The sequence below is a fragment of the Drosophila hydei genome, unplaced genomic scaffold (assembly GCF_003285905.1).
Source record: "Drosophila hydei strain 15085-1641.00,03,60 unplaced genomic scaffold, DhydRS2 tig00000001-arrow-pilon, whole genome shotgun sequence".
Taxonomy (NCBI): Eukaryota; Metazoa; Arthropoda; class Insecta; order Diptera; family Drosophilidae; genus Drosophila; species Drosophila hydei.
In genome coordinates this window covers 10,704,105-10,730,638 of record NW_022045643.1, presented here as the reverse complement: position 1 = coordinate 10,730,638, position 26,534 = coordinate 10,704,105, and the positions used below count along the sequence as shown (strand labels likewise).

The window sequence follows — 26,534 nt, the reverse complement described above, 5'->3', positions numbered from 1 at the left end:
TGCAATTTGTTGGCTCGTTTTATCATATCTTCGATCTTAAACTGGCGCCAATTTGCATTTTATAAAAATTATGTAAATCCCCCTCCTCCCCCTCCCCGCTTTCCCACAACCCAATTGCTCCCCAGTAGCGAGCGAGAATTAATTATGTTATTGAGATCTGTGCGGTAGTTCGATTCGATATGGCTCCGGCTTAATTTAATATCAATTTAATTATAGTTTCTGGCTCCATTTTTATCTTGTTCCCATCAATTAGTTTCCGTTAAATGCGCTGGCCACCATTAGCCAGTTATTACTGTAGCTTGCATAAATTAAGAAGAGATTTAAATTAATGAAAAAAAATGGAAATTGAGTTCGACGATATTAAATGGAAAGAGATTTACTAAAATATTGAAATGACGTTGCAAACACATGATTTTTGCACTGAAAAGTCATGCACTTTTTCATGCATATTATTTTTTTTCAGCTGCCTGATTGAATACTGAATTTATTTTCAGTTTTTTGTGCTAAGTTTTATAAAGGCACGAAATTTGCTAATTTGATTAAAGCTAATGCATCTAGTCTATACCTGATTTATCTACTGCTAATGTCATGATTTCTTATGCATTTTGAGTTGTTAAACGATCTATATTAATATTGTCTTAGTCATATATGCTGTCTCTAGATTTTTGACAAAAATGAAAATATGGAAATATAGTCCTATTCACATGCATTTCCCACTGAAACTACATGAGTTTTCATGCATATTAAGCTCTTATACAATTTGCTTTGATTTTATTTATGACAAAGGCTAATGGAATCGTGCTGTATATAATATGTATTTATAAATCTCATTAAAAAACCTTTAATACATAAAATTGTTTAAGAAAATGGCATAAATTATCTTCAGTTAGTAAGTTCTTCTTGGTGATGAATCAACTTTTCATATATTTAAAATTATTCATCAGCACCTGACTTTCACACTGAAAACGATATGAATTGTCATGCATAATGCATTCAGCTGTGATTTATTACAGTTTCGTGTGGGCTTTAGTTAGATATGAGACTTGATCGCAGTGTTAAGACATCTGATAGCGCACAATATAGATGTGTAAGCGATATAGCTGTTTAATGTATACAAGAAATCTTGAATTATCATGCAAATTGAGCTCAAGTGGATTTATTATAGGTTGAGTGGGTTTCAGTTAGTTAAGGGGGCAGTTCTTAATGATGAGGTATATAAAGAGTTAAAATATGGATATATTAGTCAAAAAACATGCATTTTGCACTGAAAACGACATGAATTGTCATGCCTCATTTGAAAGTTTACTCACTCATAAAGATATATGTAAAAAATAAAAAAAAATTACAGAAGAAGATGAAGACTTAACTCTTAGTTAGTAATAATATGTGTGTATGTAATATATATGTGTGTTAGTAATATATATGTGGAATCTCTGCAGTGCAACGCGAGAGAAAATCTGTCGGCGACACATGCATTTCGCACTGAAATTGGCATGAATTGTCATGCGTATTGCACAGAAATTCCATTGATGGGCTTTAGAGTTAGTTGGGCTGTCGGTTCTCAGTGGATAGGCACAGCTCATATATGTCTATCGCTTCAGTCACCTCAGCTGCGAGCAATTTTTTAAATACCCTAGCAAAAAGAGGAGCTGAAGCAGAAGAAGAAGAAGCAGAAGTAGTCAAAGAATGAATCTCATTTCCCGTGCAGTCGCTGGGAAGTGGCCAAGTAAGTGGCAAGTGGTAAGTGGCAACAACTTCGGACTAAATGGGGAACTTTGCGTTGTGCCACTTACAGAAAATATGTGGTAATTATGCTGCCAGTTACAGCAAACAAACAAACAGACAAACAAACAATGGGACAGACTGACAGACGGACTGTGGGACAGACACAGAGACATGTTGTAAGCCGTGGAGTTGTCGAGTGGATGTGGATTCTATTAATTGTTGGGCTAAACGAGGCTGTTTAAGCTGAAGTTTAAGGCCACTGGATTTTCACCGGAACCAGCGGCAAGTTTTTCAAGCTTTCGTGTTTCGGATGGGCGTTGGCTGGAGGGATGGATGGATGGATGGATGGAGGGGAAAACTTTGGCGTTTTGTTCTTGAATGTGTGAGAGGCAGCCGAGCGAACCGCTGAACCATCGAACCGCTCATCAGCTGAACCACAATCCCACTGCTCAGCTCTAGTTCCAGTTGTTGCTTCAGTTTTGTTGTAGTTGTCGCTGTCGCTGTCGCCGTCGCAGTCGCTGGCGCTGTCGTTGTTGCGGGTTTCCGGTATTATGCCCATTTACAAAAGCGGCGAGAAAGGCAGCGCAGCAGCAACAACTTCACAAGTTCTAAGGTTACAGCAAGCAAAAAAAAAAATACAGAAAACAAGAATGAAAATACCCAGCGACAGTGACAAGAAAGCAAACAATAATGACAACAACAGCAACAGCAGCAACAACTATGCACAGTGTGTCGACAAGCGTAAATGTGCAGTCAAAAAGCTTGTATAATGTAGATGTAAATTTAGTCATATTTGTTGAGATTTTGTGTGAAAATTAACTGTATATAGGAGAACAAGAGCCAGAAACATTGTCTTGTCTCTTGTTTCCTCTCTTTTCTTCTTTGCTTTTCTATTGTCTTTTCCTCTTGTTTTGATTTCTCGCCTCCTTTCTTCTTTTGTCTTTCCTGTTGTTCTCTTCACTTAACATCCTTGTCGCTTTTCTTTCTTTCCACTCTCCCTGCTCTCTTCTTCACTTCTTTTCTTTCTGTTTGCCTCTCTTCTTCTCTTCTCCACTACAATGTGCGCTACTCGAATATGTATTAAAAATTTGCCTAGTTTGTTACATATATAGAAACGGAATGTATTAAAAATAAACAAAAAAGTATTTTTTGGCCATATTTAGGGTATTTAAAGAGCACTTGCTTATCTAAATACTTCTGATGTAAGCCTCCTTTAAACACTTGAAATATTCTTGGCTTATCACCGAACGATCTCGTATTGAATGTGCTTTGTAGAAAAAAACACTAGCGCTGGAGATGTGTAGAGATGAGTAAGCTAATCAGTAAATTTATTTCTATTACACTAATTTCTTAAACATAAATAAGACATATTTATAATATTATTATATATATATTATCAATATATATTAGCCCCAATGAATAATGAATTGTGCAAAGACTACCAAGTTCTTGGCACATCTCTAAAAAATAATAATAAATAAATCATAAAATAATAATAATAAATAATAACAATAATATAATCTATCAATAATTCCACTTTAAAATGTACATTTGCCCCACTGTGCCACGTCAGCTGAGTGGCAGCATCGGCAGCAGCTTTAATTGTGCCAAAACATTGTAAGTGCCCCGTAGGTAGTTAGCTTCTCTTTGAAGACCCGTCTACAACAGAGCAACAGCTGATTGCGGTTAGCAGACGACGAGCAGGAGGAGGAGGCGGAGCAGTTGGGGAACACGATACAGGGCGTAGGGGATAGCAGATAGGGGCTAGGGGATCAAGGCGAGTAGCTAACTGACGTTGACAATGTGGCCAAGCTGCTGGCAACTGCTCGAACTTCTGCTGGCGGCGTTTCGAGTTACCTCAAGCGCTACGCATAAAGATGAGATACCAAAGAGGAAGAGAGCCCTTGCCGCAGCCCCTGTTGCTGCCCCTGCCTCTGTCCCTACCGCCTGCCTGTGTTATGAAGTGAGACGCGGGGCTGGGCTTAACCTTCGCATTGTTGGCCAACAAATGCGACCGAGAACTTGTTAAAAATGAGTGGAATTTCGCGCTGCACTGCACCTGGGACCGGGACCCGGGGGTAGGTGGGTAGCTGGGGGCCCTGATATGTGGCATGCAACTTGCTGCGGTCGCCGCTGCTGTCATTGTTGCTGAGCAGCTTAAGAACCAAAAACCAACAAAATAAAAGGGCTGCCCCTGACACGCCCCCCATTTTCCGGCCCACCATTGTGCCCCTGCCACGACCCACATAATAAGCTTGATAAAAATCAACGCGCTTGTTTGCAGCAAAATACGCGCAGAGCAGAAATTGTTTTCATTGCATGCGGGAATTAGCCGTCGATGCGAGCCCCGCGGATGGGCACAAAAACAATTTTTCGAATTGGAATTTAATCTGTTCCAGGCAAACAGCAATCGGAATCGGAATCGGAATTGGAATCGGCACTTGTGCAGCGGCCATACCCTAACTTAAGGCATGTCAGCTCTTGCAGAAGAAAGTTAAAAGTGAACTCAAGTTAAACTATATCTCAATTCTCTGTAATCAGTTTATAAGACTAAGACTGATACTTTTTCTTGAAACTATAATATTTAATTTTTTTTCATATATATATATATCTATATATATGAAACTTATGAGATTTTATTGCTAAATTGAATTATTTATATTTTTTCTTTATTTTAAATATATTTTTGTAATTTTTATTTTAATTTCATAATTTTTTTTGTCTCTAAATATATATTAGTGATATAAATTAATTAAATTATTTTTAATATATGTTCTTATATAATATTTTCTTAGACTATTTTATTTATATTAGTATTTTATTTTATTATTACAAACAAATTGATTTGTTTTTCTATTATGATCAACTACATTTTTATTTAGTTGTGAAATCTTAAAGTTTTTAAGTTGTTCTTGGCCATAATTTTTTAGTTTTAAATTTTACTTATAAAATTAAGACTCACATATTTAATATTGTTTAAAAATTAGAGTTTTAATTTAAATTTAAATTAAATTAAAGGTTAGTTATTTTTGTTTAGTTTAAACAAGTTGCAAATAAAAAAATAAACAATTTTTCTGATTTAGCTAAATTTAAATTTATAACTTAAAAATATATTAATAAATATATCAATATGTTATAGATATTTTTTTAAATATTTTAAAGACATATATTAAAACTTAACTTAAATTTTAAAAAAATTATTTAAAATATTTAAAATTGTTTTAAGCTAAAAATAGAATTTATAATTTTTTTTTAATTTGATTTCTTAAAATATTTATGGACTAAGATGCTTTGACAGTTAGGGTATTCATAATGCGGCAGCTGCCGAACAAACATTTCATTATTGTTATACCTATATATATTTATATATATAAGCTATAAGCTTTGTTCGTGAGGGAATCGGTTGCTAAGGGACAGAGCAAAGCTTCAAGTTGAACTGCTGATTCGTCTTCGTTTTCGTTTTCGTCTGCGTCAGCGGCTTACACGTAGCCCAGTTGAAGTTGTAGTGTACGTTGCAACAGAAGTTGCAAGCAGCAACTTGCAACACTTTCGACTGCAACGCAGGGCCACATGCGCAGCAAGTGCGAGGCGACGGCGGGGGATTAATGTCAGAGCAAGTTGAGAGCGCTAATAAGATACAAGATACAAGCTAAAAGATACAAGATACAAGTACTTTTACAGATACTTTTGCTACTGTATATGTATATGTGTGCGTGTGCGTGTGTGTACGTATGTGTGTGCGGGTGTAGTTGAAACTTCGAAGGATTTGCGCAATTTTCTATAATTGAACCCAGTTCAAAGACGACGAAGAATGTTTTTTGGCTGTTGTCAGAGCGTTTTCTTGGCTTGTTTTTGATGTCGGGGATTAGACTGGATGTGTTCATATACGCGTCTATAGCAATCCGTGCACGCATCAGGGCTTTGCCATTGACTGCAGCTAAGCCCTGCCGCAGTCCTCCAAAGTAAATCAACCTTCAGCTCAGCAGCCAAATTGCTTGCGTCTTATTAAAAATGTCTCTATGCATTATATTTTTGAAAGTATTTCGGAGGTCTTAAAATCTAAGCCTTGAAGGATATTCCATGCTCTGTGCACATAATAAATGTGCGAAAAGGGAAGCAGTGAAAGGGATGCTCTGGAAACTGTCGTAAATTAACATGAAAATAAAAAATGAAATGGTTTTTTCTTGTTTTAAATTAATATATAACAAATGTAAAAAAATAAATAAGAATAAATAAAAAAATATAGATTAGTATATTAAGAAACAAAGAAATAAAATAAAATGTTTATATAACTTAATTAGTTAAATATCTATCTTTATTTGAATGGAAATAAAAATATAATTTATAAAAATTAAATAATTTAATAAATTAAGATAAAAAAACTTAAAATTATTTTTAACTTATTTATGAATTATAATAAAATAAAAGAATATATAAAAATTAAATATTATCTTACAATAAAGATAGAAATATATTTTAATGTATATAACATTATTTGTAAAAGATGTTAAACTAATATAATAAAATATATTCATAAAATAATTTAATATATTAAAATACAAAATTATATAATTTGAGTTTAAACTATTTATAAATTATTATTGTAACAAAGATACAATTTTTAATTTTCTCTATACAAAAATAATATATATGCAAAAATTAAAATAAATCAAAAACTTAATTTATTTACTTGAACATTTTTGATTTAAATTGAAATTTAATTTAAATTTGAAATACTTTTTAAATTAAAATATTTAATGTATTAAAAAAGGATATATGTATATTAATACAAATTATGTTTGACATAATTAAAAATTACTTTTTATGAAACTTTTATTATTTTCCTATTTAACATTTTTGTCGTCTTATAAAGTTTTATTCCTGTCTTTTCATTCAAATTTAATTCTTTGAATAAATATTTATTTATTGTAAAAAAATAATAAATATAAAACTAAAATAAAATAAAAATAAATTAATAATTAATTTTTAAAATAATGCCAAAAAATTAACTTTAATTAATATTTAAAAATCTATATTTATTTTAAAAATATTAAATAAAAAGTAAATAAATGCATGCTAATTTATAGTTATAATTCCGGCAGCTGGGCACAGTCCACGTGTATATAGGAGTATGCACATACATAAGTAGATATATATAGGTAGATGCATATATCATTATATACACTACACACACAGCTTGACAGCTTGGCTGAGCAGCATTCTGGCTAATCTAGCACATCTAATACAGTTAAGCTAATGCCCAATATCTGATGTGTAGAGCGCATTTATCAAAAATATCTTTCATCTAAATTCTGATGCATTTGCTAACACGTCTTTTGTTCGCTTAAACTTGGCTTAGTTCTCTGTGTGAAGGCAACATGTGTGTATGTTAATTTTCAAAGAATGGAAATGTAAGAGGCAGCTCTGTCCCTCTCCCTCTCTCTCTGCCTTTCTCTCTCACACACTCGCTCACTTTTAAAGGCAAAGAAACAATGCAATGCATAAAATATTTTGTGTATTGGTCAGGCTTAAAAACACATGACCATGCCGTGACCATGTCCATGTATCTTGTATCTTGTATCTTGTATCTACTCTCCCTCTCTCGCTCTCACTCACTCACTTGCAGCTTCAGTCGTTCGCATATCCGTTCTGTTTGCCACATTAGCTTCTGGTGTTGTATTTTTTTCTGCTGCCCAAAAAAAAAACCAACACAAATTCTGTCCGTCGCTCTACCTTTCCCCATCCCTTTTCCCAGCTCTGTCCGCCTGTCCGTTCGTCCGTTCGTCCGTCTGCCTGTCGCTTGGACGGCTTCTGTTGTTAAGTTGGCATTAATGTGTAGTCGTTTGTAGTTAATTCGTTGCCTTCTTCTCGCAGCACCTCTCACTGCATTCAACTCTCCCTTTCTATCTGCCTCTCTCTCCCTCTCTCTCTCTCGCTCTCTACCTCTTTTGTTGGCTCTTGGCGTATCTGCACTGAACGACTTTAAATGTATCTTTTAGCTGCAAGCTGGCCAACAGAAATATAAAACACTTCAGATACGCCCAGCAGAAGAAACGATTTAATGACATGTATTAAGACAGCATAAAAATAAAGAAAGAAATCTGAAAAATCTGCTCAAAAGTAAAGGAATTTAATATTATATATAGAAAATATCTTATTTAAGTACCAGATACAGTTTTATTTTAAATAAGTATTTATTTCTGTACTCATCTTAAGAAATATATTATATTCTAATTATTTATTTTTATATTCACTTTCTATCTGACTATATATCTACTCTATATACATGTATATTATAGTGGAATATCATAGTTTAAAGTCTCATGGAGACATTTTAATAGTATATATAAATACATACCATATATAAGTGGAGTATATAAAGCAGTTCTCTAAAAAGTTGGTATCCAAATTATGATAAATATATATTGTATTAGGTTTAGTATAAAAAGTCTTTATTCCAAACTGTAGTATATACAGTAAGCTGATACACTTTAGCCCAAGTTAAGATCGTTTATTTGAATATATTGTCTCTTTCTTGACTTGATATCGATGTGCTATTGATATGATCAAATCGATTAACTCTCTACTTTCTCTCTCTCTCTATCACCCTCTTAACTTACATATATGATATATTCCGTATAGTATATAACTCATAATTTATTTATTAATTTCAGAAATTTCTGCACAGATCAATTTCTATCTTTTAAATCATATCTATATATCAACCACTTATAGCTTATTCAAATGCTTTGCTATCTTTACTTCTACTCCGAATATATAGTGTTATATATATATATATATATATATATATATATATATATATATATATATGTATATATACATACACACATATGTGTGTGTGACAAATAGCCATCACGATCATTCGCTTTATCTCAACTTATCTGCCATGACAATTCGATTTGCTTGGTCCACTCTCGCATATTCCTTGTGCATTTCATGCCCAGCCTTCCCTGTTCCATTCCCACCGACCCGCTCGCTAAGTGTACACAAATTAGTGCAAGTTTATCAGATAAGACTCGACGGACCGTGCTCCCACCTAGAGTTCAGCGCCCACTCCCGCCCATCTCAGAGTTCCTGCACTCTATTGACAGACCTTTGGCATTTGTTTTTTTTTTAGTACTTTCAGGTTACGTTTTTCTGTTGCTTCGTTTGCTTTGTTCGCGCCCTTCCTTCTTCTTCTGCTTCTTCTTCTTGTTTTTTTTTTTGGCAATGTGTAGTTTGTTTGCTTCCTCTTCAGTTGGAGCTGGATTGCGTTAATCTGGTAAATGTTTTGACGTTCTCGCAATTAAAAAGGCACCGGGTGTTCGCCCTTCGCTTGGAGGGAGGGCTGCGGGGGTGACAGGGCCCGTTCGTCTGTTCCACTAATTAAAAGCAATGTTCCAGAAATGTGTTTACCTGCTGCTAATGAGAATTCACAATGAATTTCACTCGCTGATTCCTTCCCTATCGCTATCTCGCAAGTACTTACAACCCAACTACTAAGTTGTGCTCGGTTCTGTTTGGTACCCTACTCGTAAAGGGTAGTATGACTGACTCGATGAGTGTGTATCTATCTATAGATAGGTCTATCTATCTATTATATTCAGTAGATCAGAGATGGTTCTATCGTATAGGATGCTTTAAATATATAAGTATATAAGTGAACATATATAAGTGAATATGATGAAATTGAACTATTATCTATATAATATATTATATATATAAAAAGATTTCATTATAAAATTAATAAACTTATAAACTTTAACATTGAGCTGTCAATTCAGCCGGCCTCGAACAGCTCCATATACCTTCACAATTTCAGCTCATCTAGGGTATTTCAACGTCGACTAGACTCTCATTTCTCTCACTTATTTTTTCCTATGTTTTTTTTTTCGGGTACATATATTTTGGTCTATTCTGTTTAATGTTTTGGTCAGTGTTTTTTTCCGCTCTTGGCGCATTGCGACTAATGTCTGCGGATGTGGTTCACAATTAACGGTATGTCGGAGTAATTATGCCCTGCGCTGGATACCCTGGAGGTGTTTTACATGCTTGTCTGTAATTTCATAATTAATGTCTTTATTTTAGAGCATTTAAATACAGCTTAGCCTAACTATATTTTAATCTGTGTTTCTTGAAAGAAGTACAGGGTATTTCATTGCCAAAGAGCTCGTTATTAATGGCGTCATCTACATTTAAAGGTAACTAAGCTTAGGCATTGTTTTATAAATATCTAAGCAAATTACAGGGTATTTAATTGTGTGTCACAATATGCTTTTGGTTTGTGCTTTTCATGTTTTTGTGCTGCACAATTTGACTTTTTGGCGGCTTTGCTGCAGTTAAGCGTTGTTGACTTAGATAAACTTTTTTGTAAGGTTTTTTAAAAGTTTCATTTTTTATTAAGACTATTTAATTAGGCAAATAGGAAAAAAAAATTTTTTTTATATAAAACAAAATATACAAAAATAATTTTTAGCAAATTTAATATTTTGTCATTGATTTAAATGAAATATGTATAAAGCTTTTATTTTATTTAATTTTTTCTGATAATTAGTTTCATTTTTGTAGCTTATAATTAATTTTATTTATACACATTTTTTATTCTAATCTATTTGGCATTCGATTTATTAAACATTGAAATGGGTTACTTTAGTTATTATTATTTTATTTTAATTTTACTATTATTTGAAAACCATTTACTTTATTTTTTTATTTATTTATATTTTTTAAGGAATTAAAATAATATTTAAGAAAATTGTTAAAAATAAATTTGTTAAAAAATATATGAAAAAAAATAAAAAAAAATAAAATTCAATTCACATCTAGGGTATTCCTTTGAATGAAATAAATAAGTGAAATATTTGAGTAAAAAATAGTCTGTATAATATATGAGAATTTATATATAATATTTTTAAAATAATATACAAAGTACAATCTTAAAAATATTTGAAAAATATATATATATTTAATTTAATTTATATACAAATACAATTTAGAAATAAAATAATATTTTTCATCAAATTTGAACACAAAAAAATAAGTTTACGTCTTTTTATTTAAAGAAAATATGAATACATAGTTTACTTCCATTATCTTCTTACTTTCGAAATTTCCAAACTGTGACAAAATCTGAAATGCCCTCGACCTGTGCAAAGGTACAAGAAGCTTCGAGCATTTGCTTCACCTGTCTTTCTCGAGAGCTGCTGGCCAAAGCATCAAAAAAAGAACACAAGAAGCTGGGCAACAGTCTCGAAGCGAAGCTCACTTTGTTTGTTTGTGTTTCAAGTGTCTCGTTGCAAATGCAAATGCAAAGGCAAACACACATGTAAATACACATGCTGCAGAAGGTACTTATTGAATGGGAGAGTGGTGATGCAGCTGTGTGTATCTGTATCTGTATCTATAAGATACAAAAAATACGTTTGCCATTTACCTTACTCAAGTTTATTGCACGGTGTTGTTTATACTTCCCCCTCCCCCTTCTCCCTTTCTACCTCTCGCTCACTCCGGTCTATGGCAGTTCCTGAACTTGGGCTTGCAGCACATTGTTGTTGTTGTTGTTACCGCCTCGAAAATCAATGTGTGTAACGAAAAAGCAACCGAAATAAATGTTCTGTGAAGGAATTTCGACAGTTTTTGTTTTCATTGTAGCTCCCTCTCCACCTCTGCTCTCTCTTAGCCTTCTCTGTCGCTCTCAATGGCAAGCCATTTGGCCAGGCCTTATTTGTTTGCCGGCCTGCATGTCTCTGTGTGTGTTTATACCTTCTGGACTTATTTAATGCCTTTCGCATGAAATGGGAAACAGAGCCAAACACAACTGAAGCGAGGTCCCTCTCCCGGATGGACAGATGGACAGACGGATGATTGGATACAATGAAAGTTGTTTTGTTCGGTTTATTGATTTAAGTTTATTGCCCACACATTGCGCCAAATGCGAGGCATAAGCGAATGGTTTCTAATAATATGCCCACAATTGTGATCATGAACGCACACACACACACATACACACATACTCTACTCCCAGCTGAAAGCTATTTTCACAAGCAACAAAAATTTCATTCGCTGACAATAAGAATATGTGAAACTTCTTAAAAATTTATAGATATAAATAATATATTGGACAATATTTCATATATTTATAAATTATTTATAACTTAGCAACTACACCTCTCTGAAATAATTATAGATATAAAGGGTCATAGGTATGTATATAATATCATAATTATTATATATACAATTATTATATATTATATATATATTATTATTATATATATATATATATATTATAGAACATTAAAAAATATATTTACATATATGTATAACTCGTAAGAACTATAGATAACAGTTTTAAATTCGAACTCATACAAAAGTTTCCATCAATTAAAGAAGCCCTTATAATTTGAGCCCCTGCAGTGCTGTCAGATAGTCATTGATGTAGGATCATAAACAGGATATGGAATTCAGTGTTGTTTTTCTCAACATTTGCTTTATAGACTGGAACTGCAAGTCCAAAGAGGAGCGCATCAAGCGAATCGAATGGCAATGCTATCATATGTTATGGCCATGTATTAGGGCGATTCAAGAGTGCATAAATGCAAAAAAAAAAAAAAATAAAGAAAAACGGAAAGAAAAGACGCAAGGAAGTTATTTAAGTAGGGGAGGGTGAAGCAGAACCGAAGCAAGCAAGCAAACCGGCAATAAAAATAACAAAATGTGAAATTCTGGGAAAAACAAGAGCAACAACAAGAACAAGAACAACCATCCAAAACTTAGTATAAACAATTGACAGATTCATAAATATGCAATTTACTCAACTTTTTATTTCGCTTTGCTGCATTTCCTGTTTCCACTTATTGTAGCTGTTGTTGTTGCTGTCGCTGCTGCTGGTAGGTACTAAAATTACCCAACGGCAACCAAATGGCAACACATGCCCATAAATTAGCATTTGGAAAAAAAGAAAAAGCAAAAAAAAATTAAGCAAGCAAGAAATATAAAGTACAGCTAGTCGCTGTCCACATACCCTAATAAGCAACTTGAATGGAATGTGACATAGATAAAAGCCGTTATTCAATGTAACTTTAAGACTTTCAGAGTATCATAGGTCAAGCTTTCATGAAAGTATACTACTTCAGTCATATATATGTGTATAACCAGAACTCAATAGCAATAACGTTACAAACGTAACAACCATTTCATTATACTCTCTACTACACATCATAGAAAAGGGCAAACAGCAGCTACAAACCGAATGCAAAGAGAAATGTAATTCATGCCCAGCAAAAACAACAACAGCAGCAACAAATAAATGGACAAATGGATCGAAAGGGGAAGGAGAGACAGAGAGAGAGAGAGAGAGAGAGAGAGAGAGAGAGTGAGGGAACCTAAGAGAGTGAGCGACAGAGAGGAACATAAAGATAAATACAATGAGAGTCACACAGAGAGAAAAAGCTTATGTAGATTTTTGGTTTAATTCGATTTGGTTTTGCTTTGAAGTAACAAAAAAACAATAAAAAAGAAGAAGAAACGAAAAGACAACAAAAATAAATTGGACTTATGCCGCAACAACAAAAACAACTCTCGGCCAATTTGTGGCAAGTTTACGTTTTGAAGATAAGTCGGGGTCAACTATACACAACTTGCAACAACATCAACAATAGGCGAAGCAAGCAAATGGTCTGCGGTTTAACATGGCCAATTTGACTGCGATTTTTCGGTCTTGGGCGAGGTTTTTGTTCGTTCGGATTTTGGGGCTTTAGATTTGGATTTGGCATTTTGTGTTTCTTCTGTTTTGCGCACTCGTAATACCCTGCCACTCTGGCATAATTTAGCCTACTGAATGGCCTTTATGTGCGATAAAAAGACATTTTATTCAAATTTCAAATGTGCACAAGACCCAATCACAGCCCCTAACGCCCAAACCCCACCTCCAACCCCCAATTCATATGGCTGCCAATTGACTTTTATTAAGAGCTCTGTCGGTTGCTCTCTGTCGCATTGCTGGACCATTTGTTGGGCTATGATTGGAATCGGTTTTTGTTTTTAGATCTAATTGATGGTGCTGCATAAGCACATTATTTGTTTTTCTTAACGGACGACAAGACACAGCGACAGAGAGAGGGAGAGAGATATATGTGGGGTCTTGACAGTGGGTCATTTAAATAGTTAACGGTCCGATGGACATTTTATGACATTCAATAATATATATTGCCAAGTAATTGAGCTATAAAATATATAGGCTCGTTTACAGTAATTAAAGCAGCTTAACTATCGTATATTGTATATTGTATATTGTATAAATTTATTTTTGGTAATAGATGCTACTAATATTTTTAAAGATATAATAAACTATTTTATTATTTTGGTTTCAACAAAAAAGGAAAAATAATTCTTAATAAAAGTAATTGGACCGCAAAAATAGGATATTTTTTTTATTAAATATAAAATATTAAAAATTAATATAAAACAAACATATTTGGCTATTATTTATAAATGAGATAACTATTTTTTAAAATTTAAATCAAATATTAAACATATTTAGTTTATCACAAATAACAAGCTCTCATTTTTATATTTATATAAGCTCTAGTTTTATGTATACACTTATTTGAATATTTTTTTCTGATACTTAAAGCTGGAATATAATTCTAAATACTAGAACATTTATTGTTGTTAAACAATTAAAAACATGTAGGTATAGGTAAATATACGTATAAATTTATATATTTTAAATATTCGACAAATTGCAATAGCAATTATTCATACTTATGGCATGTGTATATGTCTGTTTATTTTCTAATTATAGTAATGATACAACCATCGTTACATCTAGCTCCATTTACTTAAAAATCAAGGGGCAATCACAGCAAAGTTTTCTCTCAGTGCACTGGGAATAAATGCAGTCATGAGCGTGCATTCGTACTCTTCACTTCTCTTCTCTTCTCTGATATTCATAAAAACGGTTTCTTTTGTATTGCGGCGCACAGAGTACAATGCATTGTCATTATCCACGTTCCACCCGCATCAAAACAAAAAATAAATAAATGAAAGAAATAAACAGAAAGCCAAATTTAATAATAGCGTTAAAATACATTCTGCTCTTTTTTATGCAATCGGGAAGTGCAAAAAAACAAAAATAAAAATGAAAAATAAAAAAACAAGCGAATCAGAATTCAGAAAATAATGATAGACACGCTGTACTGAGCCTCCGCCCGAAATGGAAATGGAAATGGAAATTCAGATTGGGCATTCGAACAGAGGTAGCTTATACCTTTTTGCCACGCTTTCTGATTGTGTACAACAAAGCGCAAATGTAGAGGTGACCGAGCGAATTAAGAGTGCACAACTAAGGGATACTCTGGATACTAATACAAGTCTTTGGGTTGAGTCTTACGTACTTGAAATGTAAAACTGAATACGTGGTATTCAACTACAGGACACCGTAAAGTGTAGCAAATTGAATTTATCTTTTTATCTCTCTCTCTGTCTCTCTCTCTCTCTCTCTCTCTCTCTCGCTCTCTCTTTATAGATGTATACACAAGATTTCATACATATTGATTGTATGTAAATATAAGACAACTCTTACAGGGTATTTATGCACTTAATTTACTCAGTTTTCATTATATGCCTTTCTTTTTCTCTCTCTTAATAAAGTTATAAATTATATAGAATCTAAAGTATTAAATGACAAATATCGTCTTCAAGTTTAGGGTGTTTTACTGTCCCCCTCTCCGTCTGTCAATCACTCTCAAATAATGTCAGCGGCTATTCTGGCCCTAAAACTCTCTTTTATAATTTAATTTAATTATTACAGGGTATATTCTATACGTTTATTCCATTTTGCTGGGCTACTCATTTGCAATTCATGACCCCAGTATCGTTATGCATCCCGAATCGATTTCTATCTCAATCTCTCTTCGTCTCTCTAACACTCTACTTTTCTCATCTCATCTCGATTAGAGGGTTTTTCTTTTAAGCTCAAATTTATATGTAAATTTCATTTAGGGTATACTTTTAGTTAGCCAGTAATTAAATCTTTTATATATGCAGGGTATCGTAAGCTCATCTTATTAATAATTTAAAAAACTCTGATTGCTGGGTATCTAAAAGTTTATTAAATTGATTCAAGTACATTTTTCTCTCTCTCTCTTCTCATCCCCTGTCACATTCTCACTCCCTTTGACTCTCTCATAATGAACTAGAAGTTCTGTGTAAGCTCCAGAGATACAGGGTATACTAGGCGCGTCTATCTACAGGGTATTGCCAGCTAGTCTCATTTATAATTCAGCACAGGCATGTGAAATGTTGAGGCTTAATTTTTGATGGTTTTTTAATAAATTGCGAACACTTGCGAAATTTGACCGAGAAATTTGTCAGGCCAGGCGAATTGACTTATGGCTCGAGGCGCAGTGTGCGAGCGGGTGGCGCCTATCAGTGGGTGGGCCGCTTGATTGGCTAACGGAAGCTGTCTAATAAGCAGCATCGCTCACATTCGCTTTCGGTTGAGCGTCAGCCACAACTGGGTCTATGAATCATGCGCAGCTTTGACATTTATGGCCTCAATTTATTTGATAAATTTCACACGCACGTTATCAATTGCCAGGACGAAGGACCTGCCACGCCCCATTCGGCTGCTGTTCATCTTCAGCGCTCTCATTCCGTCTCTCTCTCTCTCTCTCTCTCTCTGCAGCTGTCTCGCTCCCTCTCTGTTGGGCAATAAATTTTGACGGATTAGTGCGCTTATGAGTGGCATTGCCCAAGGACTGCGGGCAGGACGAAGCGAAAGAAGAAGAAGAAAACTATTTGGCCCGAATGTAAACTGTAATAATAATACCCATTATTATTTATATATTTATTTATTTGGCCCGACTGGAATGGAGTGTGTGCCGTATCAATTTTCATAAAATATCGATAGCCAGTTATTGATAACCGTGTCGAAAGTCGTTTTCGATTTCCCCTCCACACAGCGAGTGATGCTACGCAGCATCCGCCCCTGCCTGCTCCACCTCTTGGCTTGATAAATTCAAGCATTTCAGCCTTGTTTATGACGTGCATCTATCAACTCTATAGAGCAGGGTGGCAAATTGAGGACCAAAATGAAATTACTAGATGCTAAGCTATATAAATGCTGAGTTCTATAAAAATATTGATTAAATTGGTTTATTAAATAAGGTTTATTCAATAATCCATGGACGGAGTCAAGGAGTCAGATTTTAGGATTGCCAAAAGCGAGCAGAAAGAGATTTTAACTTTTGAGAATCGCATAGTAAGGCATAGGGGCATGATTAAGAATAGGAGTCAATAGGAGAAATGTATTAGGCTTTAAAGACAGTGCAAGCAGAGTCTGAAGAAAGTTAAGTCACTACTTATGTAATGAGAAGCGCATAGTAAGGTCTTGTAACAAAATAATTATACCCCGACTTCCCATTTTCAATGGGATCAGGAACTCCGTACTTATATAGCAGAATATAACTACTGTATCATGATAGCAATTAAAACTATCTGTCTCCACTCTTTGAGCTGTGCCCTCAATCATCGATCACTCAATCAGTCAATCAATCAACACACACATAAATATTTTCAAACTGTTCTTAAAGCATTATACGCAAACACACCTGAGGGATTTGTTGGGCCATGCTACCTGCCCGAACGCTACGCCTAATTATCAACAAGTCGAACTCATTGACCCACAAAGGAACACGGCATCTAGATCCTCTCGGCTGAGGAGCCATTGACAGGTGCGCAGTACGTGTCAAGGCATATGGAAAATTCATTATAGACGCTGCTATCGCCAAATATCTGGAATTCAAATGCTCGAAATTAATTACGTCGAGACGACACAAATTGTAAAGAAAACCAAACTCAAGCGAAAGAAGGAAGAAAGAAAAACTGATGTTAGGGAATAGATAATGCTCGGAGCTAGATACGCATAGGAAAGCGTGCGATAATAGTGACAAAGGGCAGAAGGTGAGTGAAACAGAATAGCCAGCAACACCCTAGAAAACTGGGCTCAGCTCTTGTCGGGTCGAATGCGTTCACGTTTCAGCGGGGGCATGCATCGCGATATGGTCTATGGGCGCGGGCGGTGGCAGGGGCTGCTGGGCGTGGCACTTGAGAGTACATGTAAATGTGTTTTCCTCTACTCCCTGAGCAGTTCTGACAGAGTCTATTGGTTGTAGACATTTTGATTTGTGAAGGGGGTAGCGCAACCCGAATATTTCCGGATATATTCCACTTTAGAGAACTTGGATTTTAGTCCCAGATTCGATCTAGATGTGCGCACTCACACAAATAGTTGAAATACCTATAGCTTCTAGTTACTAAACCCAAATTTGATTGATCATCTCTATGTCTCAGTGAAAACCCTAATTTCTACTATGGTTCATCAAGTTTTTATTGGTTGTTTAGCTACACTAGAGATATATCTATAAGTTCTATCAATATCTGTTTAAATTCCGTCTTGAGAAAGAGTATTCGCCAGTCGAACATGCCCGACTGCAATGTTCTCACTTGTTTTCTTTGTGCAACATAATTGGCCTAATATATTTGAGACGGCTTTGTCCTAATGTCTGGGCCAAAAGCGACACGTACAAGACGTGAGTGTGTGTGTGTGTGTCTCTCATCTTTGGCTTATGATTTTTATCAGTGTTTGACTAACGCACCCAAATTTATATTTTTCTACGGAATATGGGTGTGTTGCCCATTGCCCAACTAAAAACGAGGCACAGACAGAGAGACAGACGGACAGAAACGAGTCCAAAAGACAAAAGCAAACAAACAGCAAGCAAAGCATTAACCAGGTGCCAGACCCCCCGGACTACCAGCAGCTCCCCGCTGCAAGCGCAACTCCAACTGCAACTGCGACTCCAAGTCCAGACAAAGTTTGTTTGCTTAACTTTTGATATTTTTCAGTTAGTTGGTTTTAACTGTAAATTGCTCACGGTTGGCCAATACGAAAAACGAACCTTGGCATTTCGAGCTGATGGAGCAGGTGGAGCAGGTGGACCACTTGCAGCCGTTGCCACAGACTCCAGCGCGCAAGCCGATAAACTGCTTATTGAGTAATTTCGTTAATTTGGCCTACAATTAGAAAAGATATCAAACCGTTAGCTGTGGAGTGGCATACAGTCTGAATTGAGTTTATAATATATCTAGCGGTTTTAGTGCATGTAGAGAAGAGTGCTCTATAAGGGAGTGCCCAGCTAGCAGATACCCCAACCCTTGCGGCAGCTGTTGCTGTGCTTGGATACGAATGCACATAGACGAGAGCGAGTAAAGACTGATTGAACTAAGGTTTAAGTGCGTAAAATCGATTAATTATCGATAGTATATATCAAGGATATCTGAATAGTGTGCCACGTCTCCTTTTGCTGAATTATTCAAGTTGCTTCAAAAAGTTGATCTAAGCAAGCGTCGGCCGAGTTGACAAGCATTAGGCAAAATCTAGTCAAACGAAGCATAGACTGCATGAGAGGCTGTCCTATATAAAGAAAACATACTATATACAAATATAACTACAGAAGCATGCTCGATATTGATTTTCCATCCAGTGAAGACATTGAATTTATAGTGAACAATATGGTCGACCGTATGGCAAATCTGATACAGTATAAGACGGCGTCGCACGTGGTCAACATGGTGCTGCAGAAGGAGAAGGAGCAGCGCAAGGTGGAGATTGTAACGCAGATGGTAGCGGTAAATGTGATTGACTCCTTGCTGAAGACGGCCGCGACCGGCGGCGATGATATTCTGATTGAGCAGCCAGGCAAAGATTTAGCTGAGCAAGCGATGGGTGGAGGCGATTTTCTGATTAAAGCACAACCAAGCGCAAGTTTGCCCAAGTCACATGAGCAGCAGATGGGCGGAGGCGATTTTCTGACTGATAAGCCAGGCGAAGATGTGCCTTCGCAAAAGAAGCTGAAGCTGGGTGAAGACGATGTAAAGAATGAACAGGCAGGTAAAGATTTTTCGGAAGAATTTCGTAAATATCTGGATGGAGGCGAGACAATGGCAAACGATCTACAGTCAAGCAATGATTTGCCTGGCGAAGCAATGATCAATACTTTACAGGACATGTCTGGCGCAGACGCAAAGATCAACAGTCCCCAGACGAGCGACGGCATATCAGGAAAATTCGCTAGCGTCACATCTGAAAGCGACGAAAATCCTTGCTTGGAGAGCAATTCGAGTCGCAGCACAACATTGAGTATCGTGGAACTGGAAGAGCGTATGAACAGGCGTCTGCAAAAGCTAGCCGAATTTGAGAATAAGCAGAACCAGATGGCAAACGCCGATGAAGAGCAGCGCATAAAGACACCTCAAACCTTGCCTGAGTTTACAAGGGATATGCAAAATAAGCCGACCTCTTCGAACTGCGAGCAATAGAAGAGCAAAACAAAAGCTACAAAAAATTAACTGTTTATACTTGTGTGCGTGTGTGTGCATATTTACATAATACATATACATACATGTGCGCATATGAACGTATGTATACATAAATAGTTATTAATAGTTTATAAGCAAAGCAAAAGCAACACACTCAATGTCACTCACACACTGCAAAACTAAGCGAATAAACGAATAAAAGCAATAGGAGCCGACGAAAGCTGTAAAGTATAAGAGAGTAAACAAAAAGCAATTGGTGTACATTTGTGTACGGGTGTTCATATGTATCTCAATACTATATGGCAAATAAAAGAATACTTATATGTATATATATTTATATACATATATATACATACATGCATATATAGAAGAAATCATCCCTAATTTAATGCGACTATATATCGATATAGCAAGTATCGATAGACTGTTTCAGTCTGAGTATTGCATCGATATTTATCATTCATGAACGCCAGATGTCAGCTGTTAGTTGATCAACATTTTGCAGCACTTCAAGTTGCTTTTGTGTGATTCTCTGTATATATTTTGGTTCATTAGTATGACGCGTGAGTATTAATAAACAAATATGCATACATACATATGTCTTTGTTTTTGGTTACTATACTTTGCGTTCTCCCACTCTCTCAATCTTTCTCTCTCTGCAGGCAAATGGTCGAACAAGGAGACGCTATTGTTGCTGCGCCTCTATCTGAAGTACAAGCGAGACTTCCGCGAACGACACAAAAAACGAACTGAGATCTGGCAACATGTTGTGAGAGAATTTGAGCAGCATGGCTTTAAGGCCAGCTACATAAAGCTGGATCGCAAGTTTCGCAACATGAGCCGCACCTACTTCAATATCAAGCGTCAGAAGAAAGACGGCGATCCAAACTGGGAATACTTTAGCGCCATGGATGAGATCTATGCGGGCACGTTGCCCGAACCAAGTGCCCTAACTGTGAACTTCGAAGCGGCGCCTGAGGAAGAGAGTCAGCAGCAGATTGAGATCAAAACAGAGCAGCCCGATGTCATCCAGACCGATGTACTAATGGACGAGTCTAACTTTGAGGAGTTAGTCTCGAGTCGAATTAAAGAGGAGCAGCAAGAGATCGATATCGAAAACTCAACATTAGTGAGGTGTCTCCAGACCGAGCGGGTGGACGAGCTGCGCGCCATACGAATAACTTTGGAGGAGGCCAATGAAATACAGCGACAACGGAACGCCCTACTGCAAGAGCGAAACGAACTGATGAGACGCTATCTTGGCAGTAATCTCAAATTCAATCCGCATCTATACAATTTAGTCAACTAGTCAGCATTACAGCTTGTTTCTAAGTATTAAGGATGGAATCTCGCCGTTTTGTATCTGGGTCGAAAGTACAAAGGCCGTTTTATATGGTTAATATGGGAATGATCTGAACTTTGTTTCAAAATATATTCATATTTTGCTAAATATCTAAATATCTTATTATAAGTCAGCCCGTATATTTTTATAGATGGTCTTAGGTTTAAGTTTTTTTTAATGTTATCTTGTCGAAACGCTGTCATATGCGAGAGTAGACTGAAAAATTATTGACGAATCTAAAATATATTTTAATAATAATATATTAAATATAAATAATATTAATCGTAAGAAAATTTTTAATATTTTTTCTATATTTTTAAAGCTGTTCAGACTATCGATACAAAACTAATATCTAAGATTTATATTACTTTAACCAAATAGAAATCAGTTTAAAAAACTTTAAAGATCCTGAGTAGATCAGTTCTTCATGTATACATTTTTTTTCGTTTTCATCAACGGCAGTTGAAACTGATTCATCTGGAGTGATTTGCCATTGATCTGATACTCAGAGTATCTAAAATTTCAGTAATAAAAAAAATTAATATGCATCGTCAACAGTTTTGCTAAAAATAAGAAGACAAAAAAACTGTCGCCTAAATTAATTAAAATTGATTTATTAAAGTGGCGACATCGTTGATCAGAGACGTTGACGTCAGCGTCTGTTTGTCTGTTTGTCCGCCCGTCAGACAATCCCAAACTCAAAGCCAATATGTATGTCCAAATTCGAGACTGAAAATCCGGTAAATATACGCTAAGTGGACAGCTAATTAGCGCAATTAATATGTTAAATATAAAAGCCGGTCACTAAAACAAGAAACGCCGAGTGAGAGACGCGCTAATGAAATTAACATAGCGTGGTTAACACTTTTATCAAATTTGAAAACAAATTTTCCTCATCTCTGCATGAATACATGAATAAATTGATGGGTTCTCTCGCTCGGACTTATAGAGGTCTTTCATTCACTCTAAAACACTGACAGTTACAGTTGAATACCCTTTCAAGAGGTGCCGGGTAGGGTGTAGTTCGGGAGTAGTCAGGGAGCAATGCCACCAATGCATTTTACAGCTATACAAAGATATATGATCTCCCTCATGACACAAGATGGCCAAGAAATGCCTGAGAAATATTTAAGGATGAGGCACAAAGGAACATGCATTACAGTTCAGGTTTTATATCAACATCCAAAGAATTTATCTATATATATCAGCTGACATACGTGCTTGTATACAAAGAGAACTTCTGACAGCATAAGAGAAACGTTTAAGAATGAGGCACAAAGGAAACTAAAAAGCTTAAGCTTTACTTAATGCTATACAGTTGCTAAAGAGTGGCTCAGCGGGCAAAATTTAATGATGTGGCACAAAGGATAAATAAAGCATAAAGGGATAAATAATTTTGATCCAGAATAGTTCACTATCTTTAATAGATGTAAAAGACTTTTCTAGGTGCATGGAAAGAGCAAAAAAGTCTGAGACGTATATTGAAAATAGGAAATTAAATTGGATAAGTTTATGTGATTCGATTTTTATGGACAGCCTTTGTGCATTAATTTTAATAGCTACTTTATAAAGTAAGCTTTCATAGGTATCTTAAAGCTATCAGAATGAAATCGAAAAAGACTAAACGTAATTTTTAATATAAAATCAGAATTGCTTAGGATATGCTACTAAGAGGAAAAGGCAGAAAGACAAAAATAGAAGCGGAAATCTCTGTAAAGCCCCTAATATTATCTAATCTATACACTTTTTAGAGTAGTATAATAATTTAGATGGGGTATACAATATCAATTACTTTACATAGATATCGAGTTTACTGCTAGTTGAGTAGTTGAAATGTTTAAGGATGCGGCACAAAGAGAAAATGTAAAGAAAAGGATATATTTATATAAAAATCGAGATATTTTTGTATCCACTAGAAAAGGTAGGGTATATTGGTTTTCAATATATTAATTAGTTTTCTTCCACTACTAAAAATCATTTTCAATTTTATTTCTCTGTTAATTGTGATTATGAGATGAATGAGTCGGCGTAAATGTGCACGACTTTTTAGGGACAGCGGAAAACTACGAGAAGCTAAGAACTGATTATAAATGAGACGAATTAAAGGGTATGTGGGTTATGCAGAAGCCACGAGCTAATTTGTGACAGTGTGGAAAATTGTGAGGAAAGTGTTTTTTTTTTTTTGATTAGAGCTGGTCTGCCACTTAAATGAGGGATTTACAAGCTCAACTTTGTAGTTATTTCTTAATTCGAAGAGCTCTCTATTTAAATGAGGGTAGTCCATTTCAAGTTAGCTATATTTTTTATAGTTATTATGTAATTAGAGATAGTCCCTATATATTCAAAACTTACGATGAGGCAAGTCTGGTATACATTTAAATGAGGTTATTCCATTTCAAGTGACGACTTTTGATTGTGTTTTATATATTTAGTTATTAGTTTACAGGGTTAGTCGCTATTTAAATGAGGGTATTCCCTTTTAAGTTGAGCTCAAATATTAGCTCAACTTTTATGCAGTTATTATTTAATTAGAGATAGTCTCTATATGAGCAGAGGTATTCCAATTTAAGTTAATTCTTTCTGTATTAGGGAGAGTCTCTTTATAAATGAGGGCATTCCGTTTTTAGGCAAGTCAAGTGCATTTTAAATTTGGCAGTTGGAAATTTGATCGACTAATTGGGAGCTGGGGAGCTGCAGATAGCGATGGGGGAATCTGCTTCAATTAGACTTCCTTTTACAATTTCAACCAAATGTCTGCCGGCGGTTCTCTCATTAACTCAACGGCGCGGACAGAGCTCTCGAATTTGGTGAGGCAGGCGGGAGGGTCACAGGGACCCTGCGCTCTGCTCTCATCTCTCATCACCCTGCGCCTGCTCTTTGGTCGGGGGTATGCACGGAATGTTCGTTCCGTTCAGCTCGGGCCCATTGCCAATTTCCGGGGCACCAAAAAACGGCCGTTGGGCGTAAATTAAAATTAAATTCAAATGGAAAAGTGTCGTCTGTGTGGACTGGTCGACTCTCGACTGTCGACTGGCCATTGCCAACGTCTGTCTGGCCAGCAGTCCATCTGTGTGTCCGACAGATGTCTCTCCGTCCTTTAGTCGGCAACATTTTAGCAATTATATTCGCGTTCGGGCGACATTACAACGGCAATTACACGCAGAAGGCAGCCGCAACGTGGGCGAATGAGCATGGGCCTGGGCAGGTCCTGTTTCAGGTTCTGCATTGCTGCTGGCATCCCTGGCATCCTTGGCATCCTTGTCAGTGTCACGTGAAGCGGCAACGTGCTCAACCGACTGACGCACACACACACACACACACACACACTGAGAGAGTCGGCTGATGGACGACATCAACGTCAACGTCAACGTCGGCGCTGTCATTGACAGGCGAGTTGCTCCCTTTAGCTGATCCTGTTGCAGGTCGAGGTCCTGCTGCTGCTGCCCCATTCCCAAACGTTTCATTGGGCCATTAAGAATGCGAATTGCGAATACCTTTCCATGCCTTTAACTCAAATTATTCTCAATTGTCAACGCATTTAAAGTCGAGCTGAAATTTGTATAAATTGCGTTTCGATTCCAGCTGTTCCCCACAAACAAGTTTGTCCATTCCGTACAGTTCAAATATTTGAAATACTGCACAAGATTTGTTAAGCTTGCATTGTAGGTTTTTTTCACTTTAAAATTTTATAATAATTCCATTTGTTCCTAAACCAAAACATTTTATTTAAGTTTGTTTCAAATAGTGTTTTATATTCATTGTTTTTATGATTGACAGCTCAATTGAGCTTAATTTAATTCGCTTAGCTTACAATGCTCTAGATGTTTAGTTCTGGTTTCAATTCCACTTGTTCCAAAGAGAAAACTACGCTTCATAATTGCATTATTATAACCGAATTTATTTGGTTTTGCGGACATTAAAAGCTATTTATTTAGCTTGTTTCAATTCCACTTGTTCCGTATATTGAATGGAATGGAACACAAGAGAAATTGACACATATTAAACATTTTCTTTGACTTGCTTTGCTCGCTTTTATTTAATTATACTAATTGTTTCGTTTCCACTTGTTCCAAGCACATAAATATTAATTTCTATGCCAAGTTAATACAAAAACACTTTCATTAAGAGAAACATTTAGCTTACATTTTGAGTTATATTTAAAATGTTTGTTTCAATTTCGCTTATTTCAGAGAGAACATTATTCATAAATGTTATACCATAAGTCTCATTCCCACTTGTTGTCACATGAGAAAAATATTGAAAATATAGCTAAGTTTTATTGCCTCGGATTGCAATTATAATAACTGTAAATTTCGTTTCAATACCTCTTGTTCCTCGTGTTATTTCTATAATGTTTCATTTCCAGTATGTTTCACATATGATACCTTGAAATAAACTGATTTATTTGGGTTACGTTCCCCATGACAAATTGATGTACCTCGCATACCCTGCACTTTTTGTAATAAAAATGAGCAGTTAAAATATAAAATTGGTTGTGCATGTGTGCGTGGGTGTGTGGTAAATGAAATAAAATAAATGTATGAAAGCAATAACCAAGCGACATTACATAAAAATCTACTTGGCCCAGCTCCTAATGACTCTCCTTCTCGTCCTCCGATAGACGTGAGCCTATTTGCGTGTGTGTGTGTGTGTGTGTGTGAGCGTGCGTGTGTATGTAATATGGCCGACACTTCCGTTCGACATGTTGCACATGTTGCTGCCGTTTCCGTTGTGCCATACAGGCCACGCCCTCTCTGCCCAGCCCGTTGGCCCCGTCGGGCTGGCCATGTGGCTCTGGCATAAAATACAATATATATACAAAATTGGTTCTGTTCCCTCCAGTTGTTGTTGTAATGAGTATTGGTATTGTTGCTGTTGTTGCTGTTGTTGCTGTTGTTGGTCACGCATGGTGTTGGCTGTCGCTTGCTGTTTTTATTGCCAGCACTTCCTGCCGCTTGCTTGTTTCATAATTAATATCCTTTCACACATTATTATTACGGAAATGAGGCGGGGAACTCAAATATATATATATATATATATATATATATATAAATATATATGTAATAAAAGAAAATATATATTTATA

The 26,534-nt window shown here is 35.7% G+C and overlaps 1 protein-coding gene across 1 annotated transcript; it reads left to right on the top strand.

Annotated features, from left to right (window-relative positions):
- Positions 1 to 20,529: 20,529 nt before the first annotated feature.
- On the top strand, positions 20,530 to 21,544 carry LOC111592785. Its single transcript, XM_023305188.2, has 2 exons — positions 20,530 to 20,669; positions 20,769 to 21,544. The coding sequence occupies exons 1-2, from the start codon at positions 20,663 to 20,665 to the stop codon at positions 21,413 to 21,415; spliced, it is 654 nt and encodes a 217-aa protein (XP_023160956.2). The 5' UTR covers positions 20,530 to 20,662; the 3' UTR covers positions 21,416 to 21,544.
- Positions 21,545 to 26,534: the final 4,990 nt, after the last annotated feature.